The sequence below is a fragment of the Hemicordylus capensis genome, chromosome 1 (genome assembly GCF_027244095.1).
Source record: "Hemicordylus capensis ecotype Gifberg chromosome 1, rHemCap1.1.pri, whole genome shotgun sequence".
Taxonomy (NCBI): Eukaryota; Metazoa; Chordata; class Lepidosauria; order Squamata; family Cordylidae; genus Hemicordylus; species Hemicordylus capensis.
The window spans coordinates 352,192,108-352,205,244 of NC_069657.1; the positions used below are offsets into that span (position 1 = coordinate 352,192,108).

Consider the following 13,137-nt stretch of genomic DNA (forward strand, 5'->3'; position numbering starts at 1 on the left):
GTGCATCTCTACTCAGCAGTAGACTGTTGGGCTTACTCATGAGTAGACCTTCCGCATTCCCAACAGATAAGATTGGGGTCTATTTGTAAGGATACAAAGTCTACTCACAAAAAAAGAGTGCATGATGGACTCATGAGTAAAACTGATAGTCTACTGGTAAGGGTGGAAAGTCTACTCACAAGCAGGTATGTTTTCAGGAACATGGTTGTGGGTCTACTTGCAAATAAGGGGTAAATGGGTATATTCATGAGTAAAGGTGTGGGATGCATGAAGCCTCATTTCTAAAGTGTAAGTCTTCCTTCTGTTCCTGTATCTTTTTGAACCAGATTCATTCTATACAAAGTGGCTGTCTTCCTTTCTGGAAGCTCTCTTTAAGGCTGCCTCAAAAGAGACTTTTCCTGAGCACCTCCTGCTTCCCTCTGCACGGCCTTCCATTTTCTGCCTTGCCTCTCAGCTTCCTTCTTCTGCCAGCTCCCAGATGCAATCCAGCCAACTGCCAAAGACAGTAATCTGTCCAGTATAGCCAACTTCGCAGCTGTAACCATGTTCTCCCCTTAGCAACAACAGCTGGTTGCTATGGCTAGGCTCCCAACATAAGGCCACAGCAGGTCAAATACTATACTGTATTAGGGGTGTGCAATTTGGGAATTCGGTGATTCGGTTTGGGACCCGAACCGAACCACCCCTGTTCTGTTTTGTGCCCAAATATGGGCCACCCGAATCACCCTTGATTCGGTCCGGATTCGAATTTAATCCGAATCCGAATCGATTCGGGGGTAAAAAAGGGGCCCAGGGGCAAAATTTTGGGGTGGGGTGGTAGTGCCCAATGGGTGGAGTCTACCACCCCAATTTCAGGGGAATTGGGCAAAGGGCTGATTTTTGGGGAATTTTTGAAATTTTAGTGACTTTGGGGCAGTTCGGAGGCATAGCATGGGATCTGGGCAAAAGGAGTGGGGTGGGGTGGTAGTGCCTAATGGGTGCAGGCTACCACCCCAATTTCAGGGGGATTGGACAAAGGGCTGATTTTTTGAGAATTTTTGAAGTTTTAGTGACTTTGGGGCAGTTTGGGGGCAGAAAGTGGATCTGCCCCAAAAGAGTGGGGTGGGGTAGTAGTGCCTAATGGGTGGAGGCTACCACCCCAATTTCAGGGGGATTGGGCAGAGGCCTGATATTTGGGAATATTTGAAGTTTTGGTGTCTTTGGGGCAGATTGGGGGCAGAAAGTGGATCTGCCCCAAAGGAGTGGGGTGGGCTGGTAGATAGTGCCTAATGGGTGGAGGCTACCACCTGTCCCCAATTTCAGAGTGATTGGGCAGAGGGGTGAATTTTGGTGAATTCTGAGGTTTGTCTTCATAAGGTGAAGTGTGCTAAATTGATTACTTCCTCATATTCATAGTAATTGAGAGTGTGAAAAAGTGAAAGTGGAGTCATGAGAGTTGTCTAATTGAAAAAAATCTCATTTGCTATGATAGAATGAGAATTCACACCTCAGAAGGCCGAACCGAACTATTCGTTTCGGCCCCGAATCACCCAAAATTGCTCGTTTCGGGCACAGATCGTTCTGTGCCCGAATTTTTTTGCACATCCCTATACTGTATGTACCGGAATAGAACACAACTCTGAATTTAAGATGACCCCCCCCCAAAAAACAAATATAGAGGTCAAATACAGGTTTTACCTCTATTTACCCCAAAGAAAGAGGACTCTGAATTTAAGTTGACTACTCAATTTCTGACATCCAAGAACTGGGGGGGGGGCAGGGCTAGAGCTACCATTAGGCCAACTAGGCAGCCGCCTAGGGCGCAGGCCTCAGAGGGGCACAGAGTATAGAATGTCATTGTGTTTGCCTAAGGCGCAAAATAGTCTGGCACGGGACGAGGGGCTAGTCTTGGATTCAGGAAAATATGGTTCTAAAAATAAACTAGCCCTTCCTTTTCCATTCTGAATCTAAACTACAACTTTTACCTCAGAGAACCCAATTCAAAATACCTGATGCTCCACAGACCCTAGCTCAGATACTCCTGGGATAAGTAAAGAAAAGGGCACAGAAATCAAGTGTTTGCCTTTTCCCACTCTCCACACCATAGTTTTCTTTGCCCAGAGCTCTCCGTTGGGCCCACCTGTCAATCACTCCTATCAAACAGGTTTCCAGTAATCCTGCAGATTTTATACCTGATCAGGTTATACAAACAGAGAGATACATCTATCCCAGAACAAAGATCAGAAAAGCAAAACTTAAAAAAATCTTGTTTTGAATTGTTCTTAGCCCTCCTGTGCACATTTGAAGAAAGGTGTTATAAATCTCTTAAATAAAAAATTAAGATCAAATGCCATCTCAATATTAGACAGGCATATCTTCAAATATGTAGCCACCTGTGTCACCAAGAATAATTTCTTTATTTGTTTACCTAATGAATGTTTAGAAGGGGAAATGCAGCTTTCCATTGATTCTTCACCAATAGTCAATGCATTATCTGAAAATCCTTTAGCTGATACACAATATTGAGTCTGGCAGGACATCTAGTCTAACTCCCTGCAGGAAATCCAGAGGTAGCGCCTCAATAAAAGATCACTGTCCAGCTTCTGCCTGAAGGCCTCTAGTGGGAACGTAGACCCACTGATGGGATTTGTGCATAAGCAATCATCGCCATGAGACCCTTTTAGGGACACCTGCTTGTCTGCTCTTTCCAGTTCCTCATCATTATGAACAAAACTTTACAGAATCATTAGCCCCCAAAAAGTAAAGAAAAAGTGTCCTGTGAACATCCAGGAAAGGCAGTGGACTGACAGATTCAGACTGGAACACTTTTTATTACTTCCCACCAATTTGCAGCTTATGAGGTCACCTGTGCCACCAAGAATTAATTTCTTTATTTACCTAATGTATGTTTAGAAGGAAGAACAACACAGCTTTCCTTTGATTCTTCACCAACAACCAATGAATCTTCTGAAATTCCTTGAGCTGATATACAGTATCCGCCATTCAAAGAACGAACTTGAAGATCTATAGAACATGTATGCATTTCACATGTCTCTGCATGGTGTTCTTCACGCTATAAGAAAGTTATATTTAGTAAAGGTGGTCTTCCTTTCTTTTTAAGTAAGTTGTATTTGCACACAACAAATAGGTGTAAATAGGAAAGCCTGCTTTTCTGCCACATATAAAGGCAACTTCCTTTAGCTGCAGAGACACTAAATTTCACAAACTTTTTATGAAAGTAAACAATAAGATCAGTAATTCTCTCCGACACTCTCAGACGTCAAGCAATTTTCTATTCTCTATTTGCTATTCTACTGACAAAAAAAGGAATTTTCCATAAAATTTGTGGGAAACATCTCACAAATAAAGTAGCAGTTTGGGGGCTCTAAAACTAGGCGAACCCATTTTCTGAGTGCTGCATCAAAACTAGACTTTGCTGTAGGAACACATATTTTAGTCTTAAACCTACCTCTTTTGGACTTTCACTTTCCCAAAGAAACACTTTGTAGCTCCAATCACTGAAATTCTCTCTCACACTAAGTGGAAACGTTGTATTATATGGAGTGAGAGGATCCTCAATGGAAACACGGATTTCATTATCCACAAGAAAGAGGTTAAGCTTTGGTGGTCCTATTCGGCCTGAGACAGTTGAACACTTTTATTAATATTAAGGCACACAGTACAAATACCAGTATCAGGTAAGAAAGTCAGCTCTATCCAACTTTCAATTTAAAAAGACATTAAAAGGTATCAAGAGAGGAATTAAAGCAGGATAGGTACATATCGCAAGGCAGTTTACAGCAAAAATAAAATAAAATAACACAAGATGGTAAAAGACACAATTAAAATATTAAGTGGGGGGGGAAACATATTTTCTGTGATCAATTTATCAGCACAAATGCAGCCAAGAGCCCACTTCTATGGTAGAATATGAAAAAGCGAGAATCTAAGAATTCTCCAAGAAAAGAAATCCAACCAAGAAAAGGAATCCTACAGAGCAAGACTCATACTGCGGCAGAAAGCCTCCAGTCCCATGCCAATGCTTCTGCATTATCACTAACTGGGCCCTTCACCTGTTACCCTACTCCAAGTACACTGGAGACCTGAGAGAGGCAGAAAACCCATAACAGCAAGGCTTGACAACCTGGTGCCTCAGTCTGACATGGCCTCCTTGCACCCCTGGTTTAAAATATTCTGTTATCTCAATCCTTGTTCTAGATAAGCCTATGGCTAGGAAGTATATTGGACTGACTAGGACATGCTATTCTAGTCTGATCTACCCCATGTGGCTCTTGCGAGGATAACAACCTTAAATGGGATATTGTACTTGGATAAGGACTATAGAAGGGATTAAAATGATCACAGAAAACAAAGCATGAGAACATAAACTACGATGCCATCCTCAAAACCTAGGGAGGGAGCAAGTATCAAGCAGGTTATAAAATGATGTGGTTGGATTTCAGTAATATTGTTAATGCATGTAATGGTCTGGTGACACCTCTCCCCCCCTTCTATCTATATGTATATGTGTGTGTGTGAGTGTGAGTGAGAGAGAGAGAGAGAGAGAGAGAGAGAGAGAGAGGGTGGGGGGGACGTAGGCAGGCACACAAGCAGGTGAATGCCATTGTTGACTGGGCAAAGTAATTTTACAAAGATTACACAGAGAAATTAAATATATGTAATAGAATCTGTATTATTAATGTGGTTGCAAAAGGGAAGTAAAAGGACATTTGGACATTTGTAGGATTTCAGCTTTAAGCATTATTCATTTAATTAAATAATTAACATATATGGTAAATTTGAATCACAGTAAATTTGAATCTGAGAGATCTCTATTTATCTTGGGCATGACATTGTTTATGAATTATTAATTCAACTGAATGTTAAAAATATGTTGAGAACAACAGTTAAAATCTGCTGATTATATTTATAATTTTTTTCTAAAAAGTAGTGCATTCAGTTAATTTCAGTGGCAGGATGTGTATGCAAAATTTGTTATCTGTAGGTCACTGGGAAGTATGAATTTATTTCATACAAACCCATTTTTAAAAATATATAAGAGTTATAAAATACCAAATGTGACATTAAAGCTGTCACCACCAGAAGATCACACCATACATAACAAACACTGTTGATATAGCACAAATGTTCTAATGCTACATTGCTAAAAAATTGGCCAGTAGTCAAGACGTACAATGCTATGTTTCAAGGAACACTTACCCCGCCTGGTCACATCAAAGCTTTCAGATTCATGTTCAGATTCATGTAACCCAACAAGAGCTTTAACTCTTATCCAGAAAGATTCACATTCCTTACTAATCTTGTGGGTGAGATCACAGTACTGTTGTGATATGTTTACACAGGTGTCAACTTCAATGTAATTGTCTGATTCCTTTCTAAAAAAGAAAAGTGTTAAATGTTCATATTCAACACTATAGAACATGACAAAAGTTTCCCAACCTATTGAGTCATTACAGGGTTACATTTAATGTTTAATCAATCAAAAATTCAGGAGAGACATCAGCAATACAACAGTTACAGCTGAAAATGAAAACTATCTTACCCATAGCACTTGATTTCCACTGTGAAGAGAGGCTTTGGAGACACACTATTGTAATTCCAGCGCACAGAGACATTGAAGTTATATGAATCTATAGTAATATTTGTTGGAAGCGGCACTGAAATGGAAAACATTAACACTTTAATACAACAGAATAATGAAATTTGACAGCAGCTGCAAATAGGACTATTTTATTTATTTTTTACATTTATATCCTGCTTTTTCCTCCGAGGAGCTCAGAGTGGTGTACATGGTTATGTTTATCCTCACAACAACCCTGTGAGGAAGGTTAGACTGAGAGATACGTGAATGGCCCAGAGTCACCGAGTGAATTTTGTGGTTAAATGGGGATTTGAACTCAGGTCTTCTCAGTCCTTGTCCAACATTTTACATATATTAATGCCCTCTGCCACCATTAATACTCTTAGGTCTTCCCGGTCCTAGTCCAACATTTTACATATGCCAAAGAGTATTAATGGTTGCAGGGAGGGGCATTAATACTCTTTGGTATACGTAAAATGTTGGACAACGACCGGGATGACCTGAGTTGTGCTCTGTGTGTTCCTGCTATCTTCACATGTTAAGACATGCCACAGCCAAATGGAATATACCCATGCACATTATTTTTCATGTAATCCACCAAAGTGTGCCATGTACACCTTAACAATAGGAGTAGGGGTGCTGCCTGTAGCAATGTATACAACTACAGATAATTTAGATGTACAGTAATATCAACTGTATAGAAGCAGGGCAGGGCCAAAGTGGGCTGCTGAACAAACCTGCACTCATTTCACAATCAGTTCAAACACTTTAGGATACATAATAATAGATTTTAAGACAGAAGACCACACACCTACCAGAATTGGGCAGATATGTACAGAAGAGCCCACAATAGTTTTACCATTGTGGGAAGCTATTTGTCTTGAAATAAATATCTTGTTCAGGCAAAGTAACTAACTACAAAACTGAACTCTTGCAATTGATCCACAGATATTTTCCAGCGTAGAACTCTGAAGATTAATTTGCACATCAATTTCCCCATAGAGGCCAGTGACTGACATCCTGACGAAGGACAGGCATAAAAAGGGACGGTGGGGATTAATCTTATTATATGCTAATAAGGCCCATCTGAAATTTCCCAGTCCTTCTATGTGCATGCTGTTGTGCAAGCAGGCAAAATGTCTCTACTCTGTGCTCCAAAAGCACTTTGGAAGAGAAGAAATGCATCATTGACCCTCAAAGCGAGGGCAGAGGAGAAACAAGAACTGTTTTTCTCTCCATGAAGAGTTCTGAAAGAGAGATTCCATAAGGGATGTGCACAAAACAGGATTTGTCTTCCATTTAGAAATTGGAACACAAATGCATCAGAACAACTGGTTGAACTGGTTGTTCTGACAGAACAAGCTCAGAACGCTCCAAGTGTTTTGAGCACAGTGAGGGTAGTGGCAGGGTGCACAGCGGGAGGTACCTTTAAAAACCATTACAGGGCTACCTGGTTACTGCTTGCACTTGCAAGCCCGTTCAAGCAACAGCACCCTGCCAGCACAATAGGGACCTGCATTACTCAAGGGGAGACCCATAACCCTCCTATCATCTTTTCATCAGCTTATAAGGGGCAAGACACTCAAACACCTACCAGATGGAGCTTGAGATATCTTCTTCTTTCCACCATACTTGGCATCTTGGACAGTCCTGGAAGGCTGGTGAATCTCTCCGAGAACCTCTAGTGAACAGAGCAGGGAGGAACTGTGAGTTCATTTTTGTGACTCAAAGTGCAGATATTTGCAAAGTGCTAATGTTGTGCCAGTGATGAGCAGATAAATGAAGCGTACTAGGATCTATGAAAACACACCAACAAAAAACAAAAAAGATCCACCCACCAAACTGAACACACACAATTTAGTCTAATGAATCTATTGTGAAAAATATATGCCATCTAGAACAAGCCAAAGCCATGAGAAATGATATTGGAGAAACAATCGTATAACATGGGAGAAATAATAAAGTCCATGATGTAGAGAATGGTAGAATGCATAAGTAAAGGCCACAAAACGGTGACAGAGTGACCTCCATTTCAAAATATCTTTTTCAAGTGCAAGTTTGTCCTGGTGAAATGATACTGGTCCACATACGTCAATGTCCACAGTTCTCTCCCTTACAAACCCTTCTAGAATGTTCTCTCACTCAAGTTCTCATCAGATACAAAGTTACTTCATGAGTATTTCCTCCAATATCATTTCTCATGGCTTTGTCTTGTTATAGATGGCATATATTTTTCACTCTAGATTTATTGGACTAAGTTGTGTGTGTTCAGTTTGGTGGGTGGATTTTTTTTGTTGGTGCCAGTGATGAGTCAGGTATTCCCCAATGGGCAGCATAAGACTCATTAAGGAAAGGTCAATCAAACTTGGAAGCATTCCAGATCCTCATCTGGTTAATGAAAGGGCTCCCCCTTTGAGCTAAAGAAGTGGGGTCCTGTAAAAAAATGGCAAAGAAACAAGCAAAATATGTTCTGAGGGAGAAGGGGTCGTTCTATCAGCCAGAGAATGGGTATGTTGAGACATTGGCCTCAACACCTGGACAACACAGTTTATCTGAAGGATATTTTTATCAATGGATGGGGTGGGGCTCCACCATCCATAAGACAAGAGAGTCAGCTGGAATAAGGGAAGGTGAGGGGAGATGTGAGCAATACCAGGAGTTCTTGAGTTCCCCCATATATTGTGGTGCTTCGGATCCCTCCCACCCACCACAAAGGTGGTGTAGCACTTTCGTAAGACTGTGCCTATACTCCAAAGAAAAAAGGAGTGAAGAGCATGGACTGCAAGCTGGGAACAGCACTCTGACATTTAAGTGACTAGAGGCATTGGCAGAGACAGCTGGTTCTACTCAAACAGTGTCAGGTTGAAGCCCTGCAGATGGCCCATGATAGAATTTGCCAGATGACTGGCTTGGGGTTAAAACCTTGGCTCACGTAACCCTCAGCTGTTGTTGTTTTTGCCCACTGTGGTTGAAGACACACCTGACTAGTGCTGGATGTGCAAAAGGTGGCAACAAACTAAGAGAGTCCAGACTCCTGGGCTGCTGAAACCCTGCCCCATCATTAGACAACAATTTCAGCAGTCAGAGACGGACTTGCAAGTACTCTGGAACAATCTCCCAAGAGCATGTGGTCTCTGCTGGTTATGCAACCAGGAATCCCGAGGTCTTTTTGCTGGAAAATACCAACACACATACAGCAGTGAGGGCTCTAGTGCCCCTGTTTTTCTGCGAAGTGAGATAATTACAGAACAAGGAAGTCCTGATTGTAATACTAGACAGAGGTGCTGGAACAGATACATCTCAAGAGCAAGCACAGATGAATGACTGGTTGAAGGTTTCAACCAAATCCTGAAGACAATGCTTTAAAAGTGTTGAACCTAAAAAGCCAAACATCATGACCTTGTCCTAGACCCATTGTTTGCAATCTGCACGATACGTCAAGTGTTACTGGGCAAATCACCCTTTTGCCTCTACACAGGAGGACTCAATGGGGACTGCTGGATATACTGTCAAGAGAATGATGGCACTACCACATACAGAAGGAGAAGAAGCACAATACTACATTCAGCAACTGGAAACACAACTTTGACTGCTGGGACAACTGGCCTGGGAAGCATGTATTAGCTGCCCAGGCCAAAACAGAAGACTTACTAAGACAAGAAAATCAAAGCACAAGTATACCACTCAGAGAGGAAGATATTTGTCTCCCATGTTATAGCCAGGCAACAAAATAAACACTCTTGGCAAGGGCCATATACTACCTTATGTTGTCTGGGGCCTGTCACCCAAGAGGCTGTCACCCAAGTATGCTAAGGCATACCCAGATTCAAATGAGTCACATCAAACTTGAAAGACTGGCAGGAATGAGAAATTCTTCTGAGGGAAACTTTAAAAATCCAGGAAGAGGATCCACAAGAATGGACTCTCTCCTAGAAATGCAAAGCATCCATTAACAAAAACAATTAGCGAACTTATCGATGCTGATATTAGGGGTTCTTGTCCACTACACCCAAATGTACATCTATAGTAACCCACCCAGAAATGGCACTGGGGAAAACTGATATGTGAACACCTCTGACTCCTGTCAGGAAAGCTGTGGGAACCTGTGAAGGCAGAACGAAATGCCATGTTGTTAACATGGACCCTCACACAGTGGAAGAGTCTGATGGTAACAGTTCCCAAACCAGACAGCTCAAGTGATACCTGTAATGATTTAGGTGGGGAGCGGGAGGGATATCCACATTTGATGCCTATCCTATGCCACATGTAAATCTTATGCTGGACCAACTCTGTGAGGCAAAATCTCTCAAACCACCATACCAAAGTTTATTGGCAAATCTTTACACCAACATCTCAAGATGTGGGACCTGTATCACTTCAGAACAAGGCCCTTTGGCCTGGTAGGGGCTGAAGCCACATTTCAAACACGGGTGGGCCAGTTACTGGTCCATTTTCAGGGATTCACTTGGACATATCTTGATGATATGGTCATTTACAGCCACACATGAACCAAGTTCCTGCAATACTTGGGAGCAGGTTTTGAGAGCAATTGCCCATGCTGGCCTACACCTTCATCCCAGGAATTGCATCTTGGTTTACTCCAGTCTCTGGGCTACACTGTAGTGAGTGGGGAACTGAGAACTGTTACTGAGATCCAAGTTCTGTCAAACCTATCCCATCTATCAAGAAACAAGAATAGCAACTTACGGGGTTCACGGGACATTACAATAGATTTGTACTCCATTATGCCACCTCCATTATGCCACTGCATCCTTGCTGGACCTATTATGGAATTACCTAGCATGCCTTGGATCTCATGTTGCCATCAGCCCTTCTTTGAGCTGACCAATATCCTCTCCGAGACACCTATTTTAAAAGGGCTGGACTTCTTCCAGTCCTTCACATTGCACAGAGATGCACTGGATGCTAGGCTGGGTGCCATCCTCTCACAGGAACAGGAAGAATATCTTGTCTTATCTTAGTTATACACATTTTCCCCCAGGAATTTAATTGTTCAAAAATAGGAAGAACGGGAATGGAAAATGGGAAGGATAACTTCTTCCAAAGCTTCTTCCTTTCCCCTGCAGTAGACCAGGCTCCTTCAGTACTACCACCTAATAGTTTCTGCTTCTCCCACAGTGCACCGTTTCCAGCTCAGTGATTTCAAGCTCTCTGCTTTTAACTGCCCCAGTCTGCTTGCCTCTTCATTGTTCCAGCTGTGAATTTGTTCATAACAAATGAGATTTTCAATGAGACACCATGAATCCACTCTAATATGCTATCATAGAATCCACACTCAATACCTCAGAAACAAGAGATCCCTGTACCCCATGGGTTAGAAACCCATGGGGGTGGTTGGCACCCTATGTGCACTACACCACCACTCACTCTGGGCCACCCCAGCACCCCCAAGTGTACTTATGGGGCTGCTGAAAGCTCCATTATAACTTATTATGAGGAAAAACCTTAAAGACGCGTAAACTTCAACAATTAACCGAAAATCAGCCCTCTGCCCAAATCCTTTGAAAAAATTCAGGTAGCTTCCTTGCCCCTACCTGGCACTACCACCAACCCCACACTGCTCTAGGCCACCCCTTTGCCCCCGATGTGAAGCTATACATTTGCTGACACCTCCATGCTTCTTTATGGAGAAAAACCTTAAAGATGTGTAAACTTCAAAAATCACTTAAAAATCACCCCTTTGCCCAATTCCTTTCAAGTAATTCTGATAACTTCCTTGCCCACCCGAGGAACTACCAGCCACCACACTCCACTCTATGACACCCCTTTCCCCCCGATGTGAAGCTATACATTTGCTGCAATCCTAATTATTCTCTATGAGGAATTCAAAAATATTTAACAATTCACCAATAATCAGAGGAGTGTCCAATTGCCTTGGGATTTTTTGGGTGGTAGGCACCCCTGTCTGTCTACCACCCACCCCGCTTTTGTGCCCCTAGGTGCTCCACAATAGGGGATATGGACTGGTTCGGGTTCCATTATACTCTATGAGAAAAATAATTAAAAATATTTCAAATATTCATAAAAAAATCATAGGGGTGTCTGATTGCTTCAGGGTTTGCATGGTTTTTGGCACCCATGGGTGCTCCAGAATAAGGAATAATGGCCTGGTTCGAGTCCCATTATATCCTATGAGAAAAAAATAAAAATAATTTCCAAAAATTCATTAAAAAAATCATACGAGTGTCCAATTGCTTTGGGGTTTGGGTGACAGGTACCCCTGGGTGCCAGCTACCATCCTACCAATTTTTAAGTGTCCGAACTGGTCCGAATCAAACCACCCCCCGGTTCAGTTCGAATTCGAACCTGCAGCCCGAACCCGAGGGCTGGTTTGGTTCGGATCCGAACCGCCGAACCGCCGTGGTTCGGATCCGAACCAGTTCACACATCCCTACTGCAGGCAAGCCTCCTTTTCTTATCCTTCCCCCTTTTAATTTTGTTAAAACAAATCAAAATAAACTCAAGTTTGCTCCATTTAAAAAAAGTATAGCCAGTCAAATCAAACCCTCTCTTCTCTCCAAAAATTAAATGCAAAACTCTTTTCTCTCCCAGACTAAATTGTAGAACAGGAGCTGTGAACGTTTGACCCCTGCACACAGAGAGTAAGAAATTATATAATACAAACATTTGAAAAACACAAAGAGGTAAACACCTCATAAAACACAAAGAGGTAAACACCTCATTCCTTCACAGTGGTATATGGAGTTATCTCACAGTACCAACCCAAAAGAAGAAGACCATCTGCAGCACTCTCTGCACCATTCATGGCTCTGGCCTTACATTCTTCCAGCTAGCCTCCACTGGAATCAGATAGTTCTGGCCCGCCTCCAGCTGAGTTGCACCCAAAGCATTTGACTGCCAGCCCTCAAAGGTAGTTTGCTTATTGCATTTCAACATGCCACTGTTCTGGGATAGCCTCCTTGCTCGATACAGAGGACCAGATTATTCATGCTAAAGGGTGGGCTCCTCAGATGGAAAGCAATTCTTACTCTTCTATAGTGAGGTTCTTCCTGTTTGATTTCAGGAAGAACCTCAAGACTCTCCTGTTTTTGCAGGTGTTTAATTAGAATTCTAATAATTTTAAAAGTCACTTGCTTCAGTTGTCCACTATTAAGAATATATATAACTTTTCTACAAAAATGTTCTTAAGCAGTTTACAAAGCATAATGATTGGGGAAATGGTTCCCTGTCCCAGGCAGCTCAAAATCTAAAACAAAACAAAGACAGACATAAGCAACAGCCACTGGAAGAATTCTGTGCTAGAGATGAATAGGGATGTGTAAGAAAGCCATCACTTCAAAAGATATTTCCTTTCCCAAGTTAGCAGCATTCTCAGTTAAGAGCTGGACAACACAGAACAGCCTTATTCAGACAGATTAATAATCCTTTCAATCTCCTGTCTTGAAAAGGGATGAGATCCTGAAGAAATCCTGTTAAGATGGACAGGCACGATTGGTAGCTGTCCTAGAAGATAATCTTTCCTGCTCATTACCACTCACCAAACCTGGGAGCTGTGGTTTTGAAACCAGAATATG

The 13,137-nt window shown here is 42.0% G+C and overlaps 1 protein-coding gene across 2 annotated transcripts in view; it reads right to left on the reverse strand.

Annotated features, from left to right (window-relative positions):
- Nucleotides 1-13,137, reverse strand: part of IFNGR1 (interferon gamma receptor 1) — a 43,860-nt gene that overhangs the window by 7,531 nt on the left and 23,192 nt on the right. For both annotated transcript variants that reach the window (XM_053288882.1, XM_053288871.1), the window contains exons 7-11: nt 7,176-7,262; nt 5,543-5,657; nt 5,200-5,375; nt 3,449-3,618; nt 2,878-3,052 (exon numbers count right to left, since the gene is read on the reverse strand). In XM_053288882.1, coding sequence (XP_053144857.1) covers nt 2,878-3,052; nt 3,449-3,618; nt 5,200-5,375; nt 5,543-5,657; nt 7,176-7,262 — 723 coding nt within the window. The remainder of the gene's footprint in view (nt 1-2,877; nt 3,053-3,448; nt 3,619-5,199; nt 5,376-5,542; nt 5,658-7,175; nt 7,263-13,137) is intronic.